The sequence below is a fragment of the Manacus vitellinus genome, unplaced genomic scaffold (assembly GCF_001715985.3).
Source record: "Manacus vitellinus isolate BGI_N305 unplaced genomic scaffold, ASM171598v3 scaffold_72_pilon, whole genome shotgun sequence".
Classification (NCBI taxonomy): domain Eukaryota; kingdom Metazoa; phylum Chordata; class Aves; order Passeriformes; family Pipridae; genus Manacus; species Manacus vitellinus.
In genome coordinates, this window is record NW_021940764.1 from 2,316,106 (window position 1) to 2,336,902 (window position 20,797).

Sequence of the window (20,797 nt, forward strand, 5' to 3'; positions counted from 1 at the left end):
GACCTTGGGCTGCTCTCACTTGGGTATGGTCTGAAAGATTTCAGCCCTGACCTTCTGCCTCAGTTTTTGTACTGCTCTGTCTGCTTGGAAGCCTGGGAGTGCTTCAAGGTAACAGGGAATAATCAGTTCAGGCAGGCTCTGAGGCTGCACTTATCTAAGTGTGGAATACAACCAGAGAGAAATAATAAGGAGTTTGTATTATAACAATCAAACTAAGAGAATTCACTTTTAAACGCTTTAAAATCCTTTCACACGAGCTTAAAAGCAGCAGTTGGCTATTTAAGTGTATTCTTGGGACCTACTGATAGGAGAAAACAGTGTCTCTGTGGAGATTCTGTGTATAATGTTTGTGTGTAGTGCTTGGGAACCCTGGTGTGTGCTGTTCATGACGGCTGTGTGGGCATCCTGCGAAGAGAATTCGCAGTTTTCACACCCTGTGTTTGTCAAGTTTGTGTTGGAAGAGGGAGCATATGGTACATGTAACTCTGTGATGTTTGGATATTTTTTTTTTTTTTTAGATGAAACTGGCGCTTGCCTTTCCCACCGGGAATTGCATCGCAGGCTGGTGTTGCTTTCACTCTGGGAGATCTCTTCTAGTTTTGGAGTGTTTGATGGGTATCAGAAGCTGATTCTGCTTGTCTTTGGTTGCTGGTGAATGTTAGAGAAATCCTAGACCACTGTGCCTTGAGTTCAGATCTTGTTTGGGATCGTTAATGGCCAAACTGCTGCGAAATGGCTCTTTGCTGCTGGTGGGAATCGGCTTCAGAACTGGAGCAAAGACATCAGATGGGAAGGAACTGCTGTCCTGATCCCAACCCTCAGAGCACCAGCCTGCACACCACCCTTGTAGATGGGGAGGAAAGGCTAAAGAGACCTTAAAAGACATCATTTTTCCCATCTCATCCCATTTCTATGGATAACAGGTGACTTTTAACCTGATCTGAAGGAAGTTGGCTGAGCAGTTTGTGTGAAACCCTCTCACGCCAGCCCTGGCCTTTGGCTGGACAGCTTTTGTAGTTCAGCTGATGGTGACAGAAATGCAAGTTATTATGACCCTGCTTTAGTGGTGCACAGTTTGTACACCTGTGTGTGTGTTTGGATTTCACTGGAGTGCTGCCATCTTTCCAGTCTGCACAAATGTTGGCTGTCACAGACTCAGGCTTGGTGTTCATGAAAAAGAAAAGAGCACCCGTAAGGAGGGAGCTGGATTTGACTAAGTGTGGGTCCATGAGCTGAATTCAGGAGTAGATTTTGTTCTATATGGCTGTATGTATCAGTTTGTCCTTTTAATTTACATTGCACTCATTCTTGGGTGCTGCTTCACAAGCCTAATTAGTGGCAGTGAAGAGGTGGCTGATGAGCCAAGACCCAAATAAAACACCACACGAAAAGCAGTGGATCACGTTCATCAGGGAACACGGCTGCCTCTTCAGAGGAAATCCTTTATATGTAACATTCTCAACCAACACAAGTCTTATAATGACCATCTTGGACACTGAGAAATTTCTAGTCCTGTTGGGTTTTGATTTGGCATCTCAGGAGGGGATGGTTTAATGGGATATGCTCTGGTGACCAGCTGGGGAGGTGGGTTTGCTTCTACATTTACCTAATGTGTTGTTTGGTGTAGTTTGCAGTAATTCCTGCCGAGTTTTGCACCAGGCTAAAACTCACTGTTTCTGAGGGTTTTAGAAGATTGTGTCTGCTAACTAGTGAACACCATTCTTGGGTTGGTTCATGACTTCAGTGCTAATTTTGATGAGTTTTTCTTAAGTCAAAACAGCTACAACTTGACTGGCGTGTTTATCCTTCCCCCCCCACCTTTTTATTTTTACAATTCCATAAAACCAAATTGAACTTTGCCTTTTGCCAGTAAGAGCAAATGAATTTTTGCATTTTTAAACCTCCCTCTAAATCCAGGTTATTCCCTTGCCTTGCAGGCTGCTATATGGCAAGCACTTAACCACTACGCGTACCGCGATGCCGTGTTCCTGGCAGAGAGGTTGTATGCAGAAGGTAGGTATTTTGCAAATATAAAGTTGATGTTTTGGGGGTTTTTTTATTCAATTTTAAAGTTAGGATTTTTGAGCCTCTGCTCCAGCTTTGGTTTTTCTTCCTGTTCTGATAATGAAGTTTCACTTTCTACTTGGGGAAAGCAGAAGAATACCTCAGAATTAGGTTGGAAAATCAAATCAGGAAACGTCAGCAATGTCATTTTACAGTAAAACTTCCTTAAAAAAATTAGACTTGGAGTTGTGTGTTTAAGTACAGTGTTTACAGTGATCTGTTTTCTGGTATCAAGTGGGAGAGTGTTGCTTTTTTTAATAACCTTAAGCATTGCATGTCTTCCAAGGGCACTTGAGGATAAGGTGCAGCACACGAATTCTGCAAATTGGCTTGCCATTGAAAGCTGTCTTTGCTAATAGTGGTGTTCAGATACATTGGTTGGTGTGTTGGCTGAAAGAGAGAATCTTGTGATGGTGAGAGAAACTGAGACAGTGAGAATCAGAACATATGGGACAGCTGTCTGCAGTTGAATTCCTGTTAATTGTTACTTCACTGTAGTGCTGTTGGGTCTGGGATGTCTTGGATACTGGGCAGGCAGCAGTAACATATCTCCACGTTTTCCTGGGACTCTCAAACACGTTTTTTGTTGTGTTTTAGCCCATTTTCTTCCTTTAACCTTTCTTCCATGACCTCAGATAAGCTTTTTGATCTTCTGTACTTCTTTCTCTTTGATATTGGTGGCCAGCTTTTCTTCTCTACTTTGGAAGGTATTGTCCCCTAATCACTATTAGGAAAAAACTCCAAACCCATATAATTAAATATAATTTCTCATGCTAAACAACCTGAGCTTATAATGTTAATTAAGCTGTATAAGCTATTTCATGCTCTGTTTTGTAATGAAATGTTTTGCTTCCCTGCCTGCCATGCTCTCAATGCACTTCTTTACAATGCAAGCACAAATCTAATTTTTTTATTAAAAAAAAACCTCTTTTTATTCATGTCAAGGTTACAAATGAAGTCCTGGGTGTTTGATCTGGTGCTCAAATGAGAAGTGTTGTGTAGAATATTATGGAACTCGATAATCCAGTTGTGCATGAAGGGAATAGTGTTTTAGGGGTGACAGAAATGGTAGGTTGAAGGGAATTTGCAAGGATGTAGGAATGAAGAGAATCCCCTTTTTGCAGCAGCCAAGAGGAAAAATATCTGCCTTAATACTGACACATCTTTACAGAATAATTCTCTGCAGGAGAACTTCAAACAGCTTTTTTTCAGTGACCAGCAGTGCTGAGGGAAAGCAGCATGAACGCTGTCACTTGGTGCAAGCAATTAACTGCCAACAAAACATCTGGCTCCTGGTTAAAATGAGTAGTTACTCTGCAGAGTAGAAGCTACAGAACTTGAATACTGTGGCTCCACGTTGGCAGCAGTGATTTCACCCTGAGAAGAACTTCTTTTAAGTCTACCTGCAATTACTGTCCTTGTGGGGACATCTGTGGCTTGGTCGTTTCCCAGAGCTCTGAGCCTGTTAAAGTAGTGGATAAAAATTGATTTAACTTGAATTTTCAAAAAGATCTTCTGGTGTTTTTAGCATAAGGCCAGTAGAATGCCCTCTGTTTGGACATCCCCTGTTTCCATTGTCACTGTCTAGGTGATGACTTAAAAGAGTCAGTTTTCAGTGTGGCAAAGGATTTGGGCAGATTTCCCAAAGAGGTTTCTGTACAGTGCTCATATTGATTTTTTTGAAGAGGTCCCTGTAAGTAGATGAACAAACATCAAAATTGTGTCTTTTACTGCTGAATTCCATTTGCAGGATAGTGTTTTCTGAAAAGTATAAAGTAATGTGGGTTTCTTAATTGTTTAGAGTTTGCAGTTGCTTGTGTTCATGGACAGCCTTTGATTTAAAAATATATCATTGTGTGAGGGTGGTTTGAGTGGAACATTTGGGGAAGTATAAAGTCCAAAGAATGGGCTAAGCCACCATGGCTGTACAGAATCTGGGAGTTTACAGGAAGGATTCCAGGGGTTGGTTCTGTCCTTTGTGCTGTAATCACAAGTGAAATCGGGCAGTTTGGCCTCAATCTGAAAACTGGATGGCAAGTCAAGCTCTTTGAGTAAAACATCCTCAGCTTGGGAAGAGGATTTATAGAATCACAGAATGGTTTGGGTTGGAAGGGACCTTAAAGACCTTCCATTTCCACCCCCTGCCCTGGGCAGGGACACTTCCAACTAGCCCAGGTTGCTCAGTGCCCCATCCAGGTTGTAGGAGAACTTGTCCCTATCACTAATTACCAACATAAAATAAATAAAGCATCTGAATGGTGATGGTTAAACCACGTTCCCAATCAAATAGTGAGGGTAGGCAGCAAAAAGGACAAGACTCAGTGTTGGGGAAGAGGTGACTGAGTTTAATAGTCATTAAAATCATCAAATGTGCTCCACTGAGTGATGTGAAGGTAAAGCATTGAGAACTTTAGAACACAAACAGAAGTAAAATTACAGACACAAAAAGACTACTTGAAATTGGGCTTAAAACTGGCTACTTGGGCTGGAATAGATCTTCCTTCTGAAAGCTGTTGTACTTCCTGACAACCATGGTTGTGCCAGTGTTTGTGCACTGCTCAAACCAGTGCAAAGTGTCAGTGGGAGGTGTGGTGATACTTTGAGCCAGGTCTTGGGGTGGCCAAAAGGTCGTTCAAGCAGCTCTGGAATGGCTGCTTTGCTTGGCTTGCTGTTGTTTTTACAGCAAGCTGGCTAATCACTTCTTTAGGTTGGGTAGCCAGAAGGATCAAAGTTCTCTTACAGCAGTAGATATTAGGGGTTGTTCTGACTGTCCAATGGCATGGAAGTTTGGGAAATGCCAATGCATAAAGAAATACACTTCATTTAGCAGTGAATTTCTCTGATATACCCATTTTTTTCCCATCTTATCCCAACTGGCTTTTACTCCCTGCCTCTAAATTCTTTGTAGTAACACGATGAACAGCTAACTGATGATTTTTTAAAATGTATTTCACTCTTCAGTACACTCAGAAGAAGCACTGTTTTTACTGGCCACGTGTTACTACCGCTCAGGAAAGGCCTATAAAGCTTACAGGCTCCTAAAGGGACACAGCTGTACCACCCCCCAGTGCAAATACCTGCTTGCAAAATGTTGTGTGGACCTCAGCAAGTAAGTAAATCCTTTATGTTCTGTCCAGGGTTTACAAATGCATTTGTTTTTTTAGCTTGGGTTTCTCTCTGAAAGCTGTGGTGTTGCATGAACTAGAAATTCGTTGGGCCTTCAGCTCTCAGTTGAATTCATTTTGCTTTCAGATATGGACCTAACAAGCATTAACTTATATTGCAGAAGCCTCTAAAAGGTGTTGAATAACTTAGACAGGAGTTGTCAAGCTGTGTAGAGGGAGAAAACATTGATTGCAGAGATGACTCATCAAGTGTTTGCTTTGGGTTTGTGTTTCTCTGATATTTTGCCTGTTTCCTGAAGTGTTTCCAGTGTGTTTCTATTAAGGATTGACCACTTCCCTCAAACACTGAGCTTGTTCCTCTTATGCACTTACTGCTAATGGGGGTGAGGGAAGAGGTAGCAGACAGGACTCTGTTTTTAAAAAAAAAACACAACAAACCAGCCTGGAATCCACATCCAAGAATCCTGTCTTCAACATCAGAATTAATCTTTACAGAATCACACTGTCAAGGTGTCCTGCAGGTTTTGTGTGGTCTAACTGCAAGATTTTTTTTTTTTTAAACTGAAATGGCTTGAGCTTCAGGCTCTGATGCCCTCAGAGTTTGTTCATAAGGGTATTTCATGTCTACATAGATTTTTTTCAGCTCAAATGCAGGCAGCTGTCTGACTGAGGTGCAGATTTGAAAGGGTGAGGCATCAAGAAAGGCAAAAACTTTGTCCAAACTGCTTAAAATGCAGTGGGGGTTCTTTACAGAAGCTTAAATGTCTCTCTACAAAGCAGCTTGTGTTTTTGGTTTGTTTTTTTTTTTGGTTTGGGTTTTTTGAGTGTCCCTCTTTCAATGTCAAAAAGAAATGTTTGATTTCCTTAGAATTGGTCAGGGGATGTTTGGAGTTTCACATGCTGTGATGTGATTATTCTGCAGGATTTGTGATCCTCCTCATGACATGTAGCCAAACACAGCCCTCTCCAGAGTGTGCAGGGAAAGCTCCTTAGTCTTTGCTACTCTCTTTAGTGGGCAAGTCCTTTGACATCTTTAGAGTAGCCAGGATGTCTTGACTTGTTGTGTTTCCTTTGCCACTCCTGGAGCTGTCAGGGTACAGATTTCTTTGCACCTTCCATTGAAAGGGAAATCACGTTAATGTTCTGCTTCAAAAGGGCCCGGTGGAATAAATTCAAAGCTCATTGTTCTCTCCCTTGCTTTGGCAAAATCTGCTGTGTGCACATAGTACATCAACTCCTGTAAGATTTCTTAAACATATTCCTCAGGATTTGTTAAGTTTGACTGTCACTGCTGGTAGTTCTGTGAGCTCATTTACACAGCTCTGCCTGGGAGTGGTCAGTGCTGGTAGAAGCACCTTCCTGCAAGTAAAATTTCAAGTGGAGGCAAGAAGAGGTGATTTGCTTGTGCAGGTGTTGGTCTCAGATGCCAGAAGATGCCCAAAGTTGTATAAAGCCATTTTCAAACCTGAGACTGAGTGGCCCATTCCATGTGAGTGGCACCACTGGCTGCACGTGGAGTAGGTGCAAATTGAGCTTTGTTCTCCTTTTGAGCCCTTCTTACAAGAAAGCAGGGCATTAAAACCCAAAATACCTGCCACATCCCAAAATTGGATCTTAGCTGAGCATGTGGGACCTTACAGATTGTATTTCTCTAAGAAACAAAGCCAAATTAAACCTTGTCTTAGCTTGCCAGTACATAAAGCACCTTCAAAAATCGAGTGTCTGAAAGACTTTCTTGTCCTCCATCCCAAGATCAATCACTTTTGGAAAAGTCCTGTTGTATTTTTTGTCTCTGGTTTTGGAGTGGGGTGGGATTTGGGGTTTGGTTTGTTTTTCTTCCCTCCCAGTAGAGCTGTTCGGCTTCAGAGTCCTGAACCTCCCTGTTGTAGAGGAACCCATCAATTATTTAACATTCATTTGCAGGAACTTTTGGTTTGTTGTTTGAAACCTGTGAACACTGACAGTGGATTTCTGTTTTTGTTTGCAGCAGGGTGAAAACACTGGACTGCCAGTACTGTGAGCCTTGTAACCCCTTTAAACCTCTTGTTTTTTAAAAAGGCTTGCAGAAGGAGAGCAGATCTTGTCTGGTGGAGTGTTGAATAAACAGAAAAGCCATGATGACATTGTTATGGAGTTTGGTGACTCTGCATGCTTTACACTCTCCTTACTGGGACATGTCTACTGGTAAAGTTGCTTTTTCATTTTGCCCAATAAAACTTGGGGAGTTTTCACTTGGCCAAGCCCAATTTTAGTCAAACATACCTTTAGTCACCACAGGACACACCTGTCTCTGGGTTACACCGTTTTGGAGCAGGATAGAGCAGTTTGTGGAATCCACCTAATTTGGGAATGCAAGAATGGTTTGTTTTTCACCCAAAACTTCTGACTGAAAACACAAATTCCTCTTTCCCAGGTGGTTAAATATGCAATCCCAGAGTCTGCTGTTTTGGGGATTTTACCTTTGGATTTGCTCTGTGGTCTTCCCTAAGAAAGACTCTCAGGGCCTGTTTTTCAGTGTTGCCATTTAGATTTTTCTGTATCTGTTTTGCACATGTGTAGCTATAATCTTCAAATCAAAGTGCTGAGGATGCCAGGCAGAATAATTTGACAACTTTAGGCATTTTGCTTTTGCCCAGACCCAAGAAAGGTTTCAGTAAATGGGAGTGATTGAATAGGAGTAGTGGGGTGCTTGGATTCTTCTCTGGTATATCTGTTCTCAATTATATTCAGAACTATTTCTTTGTAGCCAAATCCTTAAATGTTCAGTTCAGCCTCTAATTTAGATGCAAAAATATTATCCATAGATATTTAAAATGGCTGCAAGGCTGGCAATCAGGTTGCTGTTTGCAAAAAAGAAACAAGCTGTTGCAAAGAACAGCATTTTCCTAAAATGAAAATTCTCAAGCTATTCTAGTGCTTATGTAACTTTTTTTTTTTTGACAACTGTGTCTAAATATGTCAAATAACTTCAAAGGAACTCGATATTTCTCTGTGGCTTGAAAAATGAGGAATGTTGCTGTGCCTCTCAACATGTTTTTTTGTTTTTCAACTCCTCTTCTGGAAAGCTCTCTTGAACAAAAGTGCTGTTCTTAAGTTTCCCCCATGAACTGTTCCATTCTTTTTTTGCAGCAAGACAGACCGGCTTGCCAAAGGATCAGAATGTTACCAAAAGAGCCTTAGTTTAAATCCTTTCCTCTGGTCCCCTTTTGAATCACTATGTGAAATAGGTGAGTCTGCAGACCTGTTTTACTCATGAGGATGTTTTCTCTGTGTCTGGTTCTATCAGCCTTTCCCTTCTGCCATCACCCCTGACAAGGATTGTTCTGTTCCTTGTCCACAGCTAGGCAGGGAAACAGCAGCAGAATTCTTTGGAGAGGTTTTGTGAGCAGCAAGGAATTTAAAACTCTTTGCCAGTGTTTAGGACTTTTGTATTGTTTTCTTCCATTTTCACTGTTTATACATTTCTGGGTTTAACAATACCATGTGTTCTCCAACCTACAGACCCTTAGAAACTGTGTTTCTGAGAAGAGCTTGAAAAAAGGAGCCTATTTATAAATTGATTGTCAAGGGGTTTGTAGTGGAAGAACACTTCAGATTTAGTGTCAGGGGGCCCAGAGCAACCTGGTCTAGTGGAAGGTGTCCCTGCCCATGGCAGGGGGTTGGAACTGGAGGATCTTTAAGGTCCTATCCAACACAAACCATTCCATGATTCTGTGAAATGTGTTAAAATACTTTGTCCCTGTCCTTGTTTCAGACTGAATATTTAGAATGTAGACTGAGGAATAACTATTTAAATCTCCTTCTGCTCTTCCAGGTGAAAAGCCAGACCCTGACCAAACATTTAAATTAACATCTTTACAGAACTTCAGCAGCTGTCTGCCCAACACTTGCACAACGTTGGTGTCTAATCACAACATATCCCACAGGCAGCCCGAGAGTGTCCTCATGGAGACACCACAGGACACAATTGTGAGTGTTGCTGAAGTGGTTGTAAAATCACTTGCTGAAATCATTTAAAGCAGTTTTTCCAGCTTAACTGAGAAGTGTTAACAAAACCACACTGTGAGTATTTAACAGCTGCCTTCCGTTCTTCAGGAGTTGAACAGAATCAACTTAGAATCCTCCAATTCAAAATATTCCTCCTTGAACTCGGATTCTCCCGTGTCTTACATTGACTCAGCTGTGATTTCGTCAGATTCTGTCCCTCTGGGCTCAGGAACTGCCATATTGTCCAAACAGGCTCAAAATAAACCAAAAACTGGACGGAGTTTACTGGGGGGACCTGCAGCTTTGAGCCCACTAACTCCAAGGTGAGTCCTTGGGATGGACACTGGCTGTTGGGAATTTGGGATTTGGAACAGGGAAGCTGCTGCACACTCAAACACACATGTTGATGGAATATTGTACATAGTGCTGCAGAACTGAAACCTAAACAACTTCAATAACTGCTCTTGGTCCTGGCATCGGGCTCTTCTGGTTTTTAAACAAACAGTTGGTGGTTTGGAGAGGAATTGTTGATTCAGGATATTGCTTTATTGCCATGTTCACACTGGAAAAATCTCTAAAGGAATATAGTTCTACTCTGGAGTAAATATATTATGAAATGCTACCCTGAAGAGCTTTTCTTGAAGAATAAGTGTCTTGTAAAGAGCATGTTGTGTCCCATATATCTTATTTAGGAAGTGTTAAGGTACAAGCCATGGATGGTCTGTGTCTTGGGTGTTTTGCAGGCAGGCAAAGTTCTGTGTTCTTTGATTTCAGGAACAAGAATATTTTCTATGAAAGTGTCTTTTATAAATGAGGGTTTTAAGATATAGAGGGTTAACATAAATCAGTGAAGTAGTTCTGAAATACAAGTTGATCATCTGTGTCAGGGCAGGGTCAGGTTGGATCTCAGGAAAAGGTTCTTCTTCCCCCAGAGGGTGGTTGGCACTGCCCAGGCTCCCCAGGGCAGTGGGCACAGCCCCAAGGCTGCCAGAGCTCAGGGAGGGTTTGGACAATGCCCTCAGGGGCAGGGTGGGATTGTTGGGGTGTCTGTGTAGGGCCAGGGGTTGGATCAGTGATCCCTGTGGGTCCTTCCCAGCTCAGGAGGTTTTATGATCTGAGTCTCTGTTTAACCCCAGCTCTCCTGCTCTGACACTGACCCTTCCTCTCTGTCTTGTTCTCAGCTTTGGAATTTTGCCACTAGAAACCCCAAGCCCTGGAGATGGAACCTATTTACAGAACTACACAAACTCCTCCTCTGTAATCGATGTGCCATCCACCGGAGCACCTTCAAAGAAGGTATTTTGCATTCTGGAGTAGAGTTGCTGCTCCAAGAGCTTGACATTGCAGTGCACTCTAAAGAACAGTCCATAATACAGATAAAAAACCATGTGAACTGAGTTTTTTTCCCCACCCAAAATGCACAGATGTGTCCAGGCTGCCCTGCTGGTGTTGCTGGAGTAACCTGAGGAAGTTGCTATGTTTTCTGTCACCTCCTGTTACAGAGAATTGTATAAATATTGATACTTCTAAACAACAAAAGATTCAAACTTTTCAATGTACAAGGTGGAGCATGAAGACTTACAGTTTTAAGTTTTGTTTAATTAGTGTATTTTCAGAAGGAACTGAAGCTCCTGTTTTCTTGCAAGCAGTTCTTGAGTTCTGGTTTATAGACCAGAGTAATAAAAATCCTGCTGGTGGTCTGTGGGGAACTGAGAGAATGGTGCAGTTTCACTCAGCAAAGTCTTGTGTAGAGGAAACTAAAAATTGTCTTTTTTTTCACTCAGGAAGAAAGTGCTGTAGTTGCCATAGTGATAAATGAGAGGTGGAATGCTGGTGACTGTTGAAGAACTATTTGTTCCTTTCTAAAACCTGAGGATCTTTCCCTGTGATTTTAGCAAATCTAGAAGTTGCATTGGGGGGGTGTTGGTGTTTTATAGGGGGGCAACTCTTTGAAGTAAAAACCCAGTGCAAATAACACTGTTGAATCCCTTGAAAAGTAGAATTTGAATTTCTACTCTTTTCCTCTGGACAAATCTCAGTGCCCATCTTGCTGTGCCCTTCTGAAAGGGAAGTTTGGGAGCTGTGCTAAAACAGTCCTGCTGGGAGAGAGTGCTCCACATGGATCCAGTTCCCAGCCTGGAGCTGCTCAGGGCCAAGCAGTTTTCCATGGCACATTTGAAAACAGTGGATTGGGCATGTGCAGGGAGGTGAATTTCCACGAGTCTGAAAATGGAAATAGTGCACTTCAGAGGGCTGGAAAGTTGTGATGGAATCCAGGGGGATTTGCTGCTGTTTTGTGGCTTTGAGTGTGACACAACAGCACCGAGGTGTAAGTGTACTGCTCCATCCTTATCCCCTCTGCCCAAATGCATCAGTGCTACTGCCAAAACACGGGTATTTAATACATTTTAGTACAATTCTGGGCTGTGCTTTGCCCAGTGCAAGGAGTGACTGGGCCAGTGTCAGTTCTGCTCTCAGTGCTGGGCGAGGTTCAGGGGAGCTGTGGCGAGCCCGTGCCTGGCTGAACCCAGGCAGTTTCCTAGGAAACTGTGCTGGTTTAAAAGTTAACCAGCAGGGGGAATGAACCCAACTCAAAGGAGAGATTATAAGTCAGAATAACAATTTATTAAAATAATACAGTAAGTACAATAATACAAACAAACAATTGGTCTCAACCCACAAAAACCCAAATGTATAACCCAGTACCCTGGGGCATGAACAAAGTGGTGTTCCTTGGGCCCTGTTTGAGTCCAAAGTAAAGGGAGAGGGGAAGAACCTGCTGGTGGGAGAGCTGCTGCAGTCTGGCCAGAACTGGTGATCGCAGTCCAGTGGTGGTCTAAGTCTGGTTGAGAGCGATGAGATGCAGCCGTCCTCTGGATCCCACGAGTGGGTTGAAAAATGTTCCAAAACTCCAAGATTATATATCCTCCAGTTCAGGCAGGAATGTTCAGTGCTCCCCTCAGGGCGGGGAGTTCCACAAAGGGTGTGAGGACAGAAACATCTTCCTATCTCACAGGCCTCTTAACACCTAGTTTATAGCCTGAGGAGTCAGGCTCTATGGGCAGAGGGTGCAAATAGTCTATTGACAACAATAGTCTAGTTTCTGGGAAATGACATGGGAGGCTATAGAATACAGTTTTGGGTTACACCCACCATGCTCTATGGGCAGAGGGTGCGAATAGTCTATTGACAACAATAGTCTAGTTTCTGGGAAATGACATGGAAGGCTATAGAATACAGTTTTGGGTTACACCCACCATGATGAATTGATCTCAGCTGTCCTAACTAGGACAGAAACACTTATGTAAGGGAATGAAACATCAGGATGAATCCAAAGGCTTCCTATCTGAGTGGGCAAGTGTGCTTGGGGCTGCCTAAACTGCCCTCTGAGAACAGGAACTGGGAAGGGAAGGACAGAGCAGAGGTTGGGTAATGCATGAATCAGCATTGCTGGTGCTTCCCTGATCCCACTTGTCCTTTTCTGGGGTCTTAAGGAACATCCCTTCCTACCAGCCATCACTCAGTTGAATGTTGGTGTCCCTGGAGTGGGCAGAAAGAGATTATTTTTTTTTTGAAGCTTTTTAGGGGGAGAAGAATCTGTTCTGAGCCCATCAGACACTGAATTTCTACCTGACCTCGTTCCTTGGGTCTCAGGTCCACAGTGAAGTTGTCACAGCTCCAAGTTCCCACACCTCAGCTGTGCCTGGGGAGGCATCAAAGTGCACATTTTATATCTTCAGAGAGTTAAGACAAGTGTTTTAGTGCTAACTCATGTTACCTGCTGGCAAATGAAAGGCACCAAAATGTGTGTGTGCACAGTGTTGCTCAACTGCCTTGTAATAACTTGGCTGAAGGTGTTTATCCCTTGATTTTCTGTGCTGCATAATTCAGGTCCCTTCTTGATGAAGCAGGTTAGTTCTGTGTCTGCAGTAAAGAATTAAATTGGGAAATTCTGATTTATGCTGTGGGCAGGTGTGTTAAAACAGGCTCAGGTGCTGTGCAGTGTCAGTGGGGAATGGGTGGGATTGTAATAGGATAACTCAAAACTCTTTTTCTTTCCATGGTTTATTTTTGTACAACTTTGTGCAAAGAAGGAACTTGAAATATGACATCTTTTAATTCCCTGTTATGCTGTCACAAATATTTTAGCATGCAGTTTCTTGCCACTAGGTGGAGATTTTATATCTCTTAAATAATGTGCATAAAGCTGATAAACTTTATTAAGTTTTTCATAAACTGACAATTTAACAGGTAGAATGAGAAATACTTTTGATGGTTTCTCCTTGGGATGGGGAGAGGTGTCAATAATAAATGGCTTCTGGATGGAATTGTAATAGGATAACTCAAAAATCTTTTCCTTTCCATGGGGATTTTCTGGCAACTTCCTGCAGAAAAGAAATTTTAAATATGACACCTTTTAATTCCCTTTTATTCTTGCATAAATATTTTTAACATGTAGTTTCTTGCCACTAGATGGAGATTTTATATCTTCAAATGATGTGCATAAAGTTTGATAAATTTGGTGTTATTAACAGACAGGATGAGAAATACCCTTGGTGGTTTCTCCTTGGGATGGGGTGAACTCTTCCCCTCTATTGAAATAATTCCCTTTCTCCTCCTCAGGCAGTTCTTGCTGGGCAGGAGGGGTTGGGTTTGGTGTGGCAGAGATGGAGATTCCTCAGTGGCATAATAACAAACCTGTAGAAACTGTGTGTTGTGCAGACTGTCAGCAGGATAAGCCAGGCTGGGACAAAATCTGTCTTCTCCCAGAGTGGGAACAGTCGGGAAGTCACTCCAGTTCTTGTTGCACAAACACAGAGCTCTGGTCCACAGACAAGGTAAGAAATCAAGTCATCTTGGCATTGCCTTTTGCTTCTGTTTGCTTGAAGGAATTTGGTGCTTTATTTGCCCAACTTGTGTGGGGTGTTCCTGCAGAATTCCTCTTTGGATGAGGGAGTGTGGGGTTCTTTGTTAGGTGAAATAACTCCAGTTATTTGTGGAGGTAATTTAAATTAAACAGTTGAATCTCCTGTGCAGTTACACCATTTTCATCAGTAAATAAATAGCTGGAAGGAAACTCTGCTCTTATTCTTGACATGCAACAAGTAAATTTGGGGTTTTATCCCTTGAAATGGGAATATCTGTGGTACAGTACTTGAGCATTTCTGTTTAAAACAAATATAAAAGCTGTTATTATTTAAAAAAGGAGCAAAGGACTGTGTTTTTTTTAATGTGTAATTGTTTTATTTTTGGTTTCCAGTACAACACCTCAGGTATTGAGCCCCACAATTGCTGCTCCACCAAACTCACTGCCTCGAAGAAGCTCTCGCCTGTTTACTAGTGATAGTTCTACAACAAAGGTAACAAACCTCATCCTCTGGGAAATTTGGGGCTTCTAACCCATTCCACTGTACCAGCTCTTAATTTCCAGTATTTATAGCAATTTTAGCAGCTTAAGAACAGATTCTTTTGTGATTCTTTAGTATTATATATAATTTTACACGATTCACTCAGGTTTAGTTTTCTGAATTTAAAAGACTCTTTGATATGTAACTCTCACTCTTCTTACTTGCAGGAAAATAGCAAAAAATTAAAAATGAAGTTTCCACCTAAGATTCCAAACAGAAAAACAAAAAGTAAAACAAATAAGGGAGGAATAACTCAACCAAACTTAAATGACAGTTTGGAAATCACCAAACTGGACTCTTCCATCATTTCAGAAGGGAAAATTTCCACTGTTGCACCACAAATCCAAGCTTTTACGCTCCAGAAGGCAGCAGCAGGTCTGTTTGAACACTACTGGACCAGAGTAAAATTGAATATATCTATTTTATTTAATGTTGAATGAAAAAATAATGTTGCTTCAGTGTTCCTTTGTTTCCTGTTTCATTTAGCCTGCAGCTCTCACCTTTGTATGATTATAAAAACTAATTTGATTCAGTATCTTCTTAACTCACAACGTGTGAGGAAGTGTTAAAAGTGGCTAATTGTCAGCAGATATATCTTGCAAGCTTGTTCTTGTTAATTATTAAAGTATTTTCTAGTTATTGATATATAAAGTCTTATAAATTACATCTAGTATATTAATTATAATAGTACAATATCTTATACTGTTATAATTATATCAAAACATTATATTACAAAATATTAGTAGAATAATATAAATTATTGTAAAGTACTAATGGTTCAAGTATTATCCTTGGAAGCTCAAAGGAGTTGCTCATAACCCAGCCATCTTCCCTCAAAGTGGGGTTTATGTGGTCTGTTCTCCCTTCATATTTCCCATTTGTTTAAAAACAAGTTCTTTATTGAGACTGTGAGAAAAATCTTAGACAAGCTGCTGAATTCCTCCCTTTTGGCTCAGCAGTGTTTCCAGGCAGCAGGAAGATGTATCCATGGCTACCACGTGGCAACTGTGCTCAGAGCCAGTGAAATGCTTGAAAAGCTGCTGGAATTGCAGAATTCCCCTTGCCCTGAGCCCCAGAGTTCCTTAGGAACTCGTTCCCACCTGACTGCCCTCGCAGAGGTTGATATTCAGAATATCATGCCCAGGTTAGGAGTGTCTAAGGCTGTGTTTGGAAAGAGGCAAATTCCAGAGCTTTTGGGATGAGCAGCTTCAAGGAAATAGATCTCAGCTGTTCTTCCTTTCCTTTGCCACTCCTTACTTACTGTGTTTTTCTCCCAGAAGGTTTGATGAGCCTTCTCCGGGACATGGGGAAGGGTTATTTGGCCTTGTGTTCCTACAACTGCAAGGAAGCCATAAATATCCTGAGCCACCTGCCCTCCCACCACTACTACACGGGCTGGGTGCTGTGCCAAATTGGGAGAGCCTACTTTGAGCTGGCAGAGTACATGCAGGTAGGACCTGGGGGGTTGCTTTTCCTCTTTCCACTTTCCTTTGGCAGTTTTTTGCCCGAAACCTGCGGAATTCCCACAAAATCCATGCGAAGTTTGCAGTTGTGATAAGTGTGGAAATATGAAGGTTATAGATGGAATGGATTTAGATGTTGAATCTGCATCAGTAGAGCTTCATCACTGAGCTTTCCTGAAGGTTTCTTTTCATATGATTTGCTCTTGCACCCAACTATTGGGGTCTCCTGCTCGTCTCTCCCCATCAGCTGTGCTGATGGAACTGGTTGTACAGTGGTGGAAATCAGAAACAATCTGAACCCTAAACCAAAAACCTCCTCTGTGTTTTAGTTCATTCAGATCACATCAGTGACCCAGTTTCCCTTTCAGCCTCAGCAGCATTGGCATAGCTGAGGTGGTGGCAAACTGCTTCCAGAACAGAAGTGAGCAGTTCAGGGTAACCCCACAGATTAACTCTCCTTGGCTCTGTTGTTCCTGGCAGCTGATGTGCCCCATTTTTTCAAATTTTTGAAACACTTTTTGGCAGAATGTGTGCAGGAGACAGACCCAGAAGGTTTCAGAGGGGGTTTTTAAACTGTGAGATGGAGCCTGTTGGGCTGCTTAATAGTTGATTTGCAAAGCTGAGGCTGCAGCTCAAATCCCAGACTGGTTTGGGTTGGAAGGGACATAAAGATCCTCCAGTCCCACCCCCTGCCATGGGCAGGGACACCTTCCACTAGCCCAGGTTGCTTTGGAGCAACCTGGCCTTGGACACTTCCAGGGATCCAGGGGCAGCCACAGCTTCTCTGGGCACCCTGTGCCAGGGCCTCCCCACCCTGCCAGGGAAGGATTCCTTCCCAAAATCCCATCTAACCCCACCCTCTGGCAGTTTGAAGCCATTCCCCCTTGTCCTGTCACTATTTATTAGGATGTTTAACAATCATAACTGGCCCATAAAAGTCTGTTCCTGTCCCTGACTTTGTGGGGACCGTTTTTGCCTCATGCGAGTGCTGTGACTGAAACGGGAATTCAGTCGGAGTCAGCAGGGGGGAGGACTGGCTGCATTCCTGCTGGCACAGATATCCTGGGACACAGGCAATTCCTGCTCTGGAAGGGAAAGTCCTAGAACTTGCAGCTCTGTGTAGAACACTTCCAGAGCAGAGAGGCTGCTCAGGCTGGACATGAAACCTTTAACAGTGACCTCTGTGCTCTACTCTGGTGGTGGAATTTTGGTTTTCAGTTCAGTTTCTGTTCTTAGGCTGAAAGAATATTTTCAGAAGTCAGGAGGATTGAAAACTACAGAGTAGAAGGCATGGAGATCTATTCAACCACGCTCTGGCATCTGCAGAAAGATGTTGCCCTTTCAGTTCTTTCCAAGGATTTGACGGACATGGATAAAAACTCACCGGAGGTATAAAATGCTCTGGGTTTGAGGGAGAAAAGGGGAACTGGCCGTGGCAAAATCAATGAGCTCTGAGCTCTAATCCTGTTTTTCCCTCTGGGGATACACCTGAACGTGGCAAAACTGGAGAGGGAGGTGGCAGGATTGTCTTTTGAAGTCCTGATGCCCCAAATGGCTTCTTAAAATCCAAATATCTGCTCACAGGGAACAGGTTGAAACCTTTTCTCTGTTAATGGTTATTTAAATTTGCATTGGCACCATTCATCCAGGAAGATCATGGGTTAATCAGTCACTCCTGCTGCTGCCAGGGTGCAGAGATAAGGAATATCTTTTTCCTGTACCACCTCTTAATTGCTGTAGTTAATTCACTGGCATTTAAAATATTTGTCCTAGAGTTTATTTGCAGACATGATGTTGCACATTTTTATGCCAAAGTCCATTAAACTGCAGAGTGTCTGGTAATGTAAAGTCAGGAGATACAAAAATCCAGGAATCAACACCTGGGACCCACAAACTGGGGGCAAAACTGGTGCCACAGTAAAAATCAGAGATATATATATTCATAAAGGCACTCTTAAGAGTTGAGAAAAGAGTAGAGGATATTGGGATTTTTTTGTTGTTGTTATTGGAGGAGAGAATTCCTGTTCATATTGTCATTAGCTTGTCTAAGAGTGGAAAAACCAAGCCCAGTGAAGCAGCTGGGGGTTGTAGTGAGATAGGCTGGAGAGAGGGAAATGCAGATTCTAATCCAAGGAGTGGGGAACAGTTATGTGGTTTGGCACTGAGGCTGAAAATTTGGGGAAGGGAGTGACCCCAAGCTCTGATGCTTCCCAGTCTTGATGGTTCCTGTGCAGGAGGGAAAGGGGAGCCTGCTGCTAAAATTTTTTCCCCTGCAGATTTCCAGATTTGTCACTTAAGAGTGAAAGTACCATCTGCCCCTTCATTATTCTTAAATATCAAAGATGTTTTATTTTTGGCCTTTTCAGCTTCAAAAGCTTTAGTCATTAGTCATCAAAGGATCTAATTGGCACAGACTTGTCGAGTGTCCTCAGATTCTCCATTTCTGTGTTTCAGCCTGGGTGTTTATTTATTTTATGAGGTGTGTTTAGGCCTGTTTTTGCCTCACAGGAATGAGACTGAGCTGTTGATTTATTACTGTTATTTTTTTAATCTAGCAGAAATTTATTTCTAATTATGTAAAGCAGTGTGGAAAAATGTGTTCAGCTCAGATTTAGTCACTCTGAGTTGCAGGAAGGATTCCAATCCTGTCCCCTTTTTCCCAGGCCTGGTGTGCTGCAGGAAACTGTTTCAGCCTCCAAAGGGAGCACGACATTGCAATCAAGTTCTTCCAGAGAGCCATCCAGGTGGATCCAAACTATGCCTATGCCTACACCCTGCTGGGACACGAGTTTGTGCTGACAGAGGAACTGGACAAAGCCCTGGCTTGTTTCAGAAATGCAATCAGAGTCAACCCCAGGCACTACAACGCGTGGTAGGTTTGGGTTTGTCCCCTGCTGTTCCGTGGGATACAAGATCCCTTCAGGAGGAATATCTTCTGGATGCTGCCACTGCTGGGATTTCCTAGAATCCCAGGGTGGTTTGGGTTGGAAGGGACCTTAAAGCTCATCCCCATGAGCAGGGACACCTCCCACTAGACCAGGTTGCTCCAACCTGTCCTTGGACACTTCCAGGGATGGGGAATCCACAACCAACTTCCCACTCCTCTCTCTCAGAAGAGAGCAAAGCTGTTCCTGCAGAAGATGTGGGATTCATGTCTTTATTAAACAGTTACTTCCACAAGGAAGGCAAAAAAATTGGGAGTTTTTTGATTTTCCCAGGTCTTTTAGGCTGCATTACCCAGCTCTTCTGTTCTCCTGTGCAGCATTCCTCATGCATCCAGTTATTTTTTCCTCACTTGCAGTTCAGTGAGGAACTCAGCCCCTTCATACCTTAGGATACAGTTAATTTCTTAAAACTTTTTAATATATAAAGCAGTAAAAGTTAGATTTGTGAGTGTAAGTCACTTAGTCTTTAACTGTTGTATTCCTTTTAATTTGTGGCTGTTTAAGTCAGTCTTCCTAGAGTTCTTTAACTGCCCAGTTGATAAAGAAAGCCAAATAAATTTTAGATACAGCTTTTCCCCCAAGAAATTCCTTCCCACCCTGGGTTGGCAGGTCTAGAAACCATTCCTGCCACGTCACATTCACTGCCAAGAACTAATTGGATTAAAAGACAAGTGTTACTTAACAGAATTGTTTCTGTGCTCGCAGGTACGGGCTGGGAATGATTTATTACAAACAGGAGAAATTCAGTTTAGCAGAAATGCATTTCCAGAAAGCACTTGATATCAACCCTCAGAGCTCAGTCCTGCTGTGTCACATCGGAGTAGTAAGTGATTGTACTTTATCCTTGGCTTCTCATCCTGTACTTTGTAGTAGAAAAATCACTTTTACAGCTTTTGGAAGTGCAGTGATTTCTGTCCTGGCTCTGTGTCCCCTTTGCCTTTTTGTTCCAGGCAGGTGTAGATGTGACAACCCACTTCTTGAGCCACTTTATGCCAAGTGGGATTTAATTAACAGACCATATTCAGGAGGCCTCAGGCACCACCCCTCAGTTCAATTTATGGGGCTGTTTGAAAAGTCAGTCGTGTGTCCCTCTGCTCCTGCAGTCCTGAAAAACCAGTGGCCTCTCTGGCAAATCCTGCTCAGAGTTGGGAAATAATTCTTGGATGTTAAGTCTGTGTGGGAGTGAGGGGTGGTGACCTGCTGGCTCTCATTTACCTGCTCTGTGGCACCAAAACTGTGTCAAATCCGACAGGGACTGTGGCTGCTTCTCCCTTAAATACAGAGAAAGGCTTTGGGTTTGCTCCTGGTGAGAGGTTAAATGATTTCTGCAAGGCCTTGGGTGGGGAGAAGGTTTTGGGGTGGAGACAAAGGGGATTTTAATTCCTGTGAGGAAACCTGTTAAACCTTGGTCTAGAATTGGGCCAATGTTTTTTTAAAGGATCAGAACATAAGCAAACAGAGTGAAAAAGGCTTGTCCCTGCCTGGCAGCTGAGCTGTTATTTCCCCATTTCAAAGTTGTTCTCCCTTTCTGTGACAGGTCCAACATGCACTGAAAAAATCTGAGAAGGCTTTGGACACGTTGAACAAAGCCATAAACATCGACCCCAAGAACCCCCTATGCAAATTCCACAGAGCCTCCGTGTTGTTTGCAAATGAGAAGTACAAGGTGAGCTGGGGAGCATCAGGAAGAGCCTGAGACCTGTGAAATACTTGTTTTACAAAGTGCCACCTTCACCAAGGGAACTGTATTAAGTTTTTTCATTGTAATAAAATCTGGGGGCAACAGATTTTTATTTTTTATTATT

General features: G+C 42.6%; 1 protein-coding gene across 1 annotated transcript in view; it reads left to right on the top strand.

The window, feature by feature from the left end:
- The first annotated feature begins 385 nt into the window (after window positions 1-385).
- CDC27 (cell division cycle 27) overlaps window positions 386-20,797 on the top strand; it is a 27,932-nt gene continuing 7,520 nt past the window's right edge. Inside the window, exons 1-16 of the mRNA XM_029964474.1 lie at window positions 386-473; window positions 1,918-2,013; window positions 5,026-5,173; window positions 7,248-7,373; window positions 8,319-8,416; window positions 9,004-9,158; window positions 9,285-9,499; window positions 10,358-10,472; window positions 13,899-14,014; window positions 14,437-14,536; window positions 14,752-14,959; window positions 15,862-16,034; window positions 17,284-17,436; window positions 18,711-18,919; window positions 19,698-19,815; window positions 20,530-20,658. Coding sequence (XP_029820334.1) covers window positions 386-473; window positions 1,918-2,013; window positions 5,026-5,173; window positions 7,248-7,373; window positions 8,319-8,416; window positions 9,004-9,158; window positions 9,285-9,499; window positions 10,358-10,472; window positions 13,899-14,014; window positions 14,437-14,536; window positions 14,752-14,959; window positions 15,862-16,034; window positions 17,284-17,436; window positions 18,711-18,919; window positions 19,698-19,815; window positions 20,530-20,658 — 2,247 coding nt within the window. The remainder of the gene's footprint in view (window positions 474-1,917; window positions 2,014-5,025; window positions 5,174-7,247; window positions 7,374-8,318; window positions 8,417-9,003; window positions 9,159-9,284; window positions 9,500-10,357; window positions 10,473-13,898; window positions 14,015-14,436; window positions 14,537-14,751; window positions 14,960-15,861; window positions 16,035-17,283; window positions 17,437-18,710; window positions 18,920-19,697; window positions 19,816-20,529; window positions 20,659-20,797) is intronic.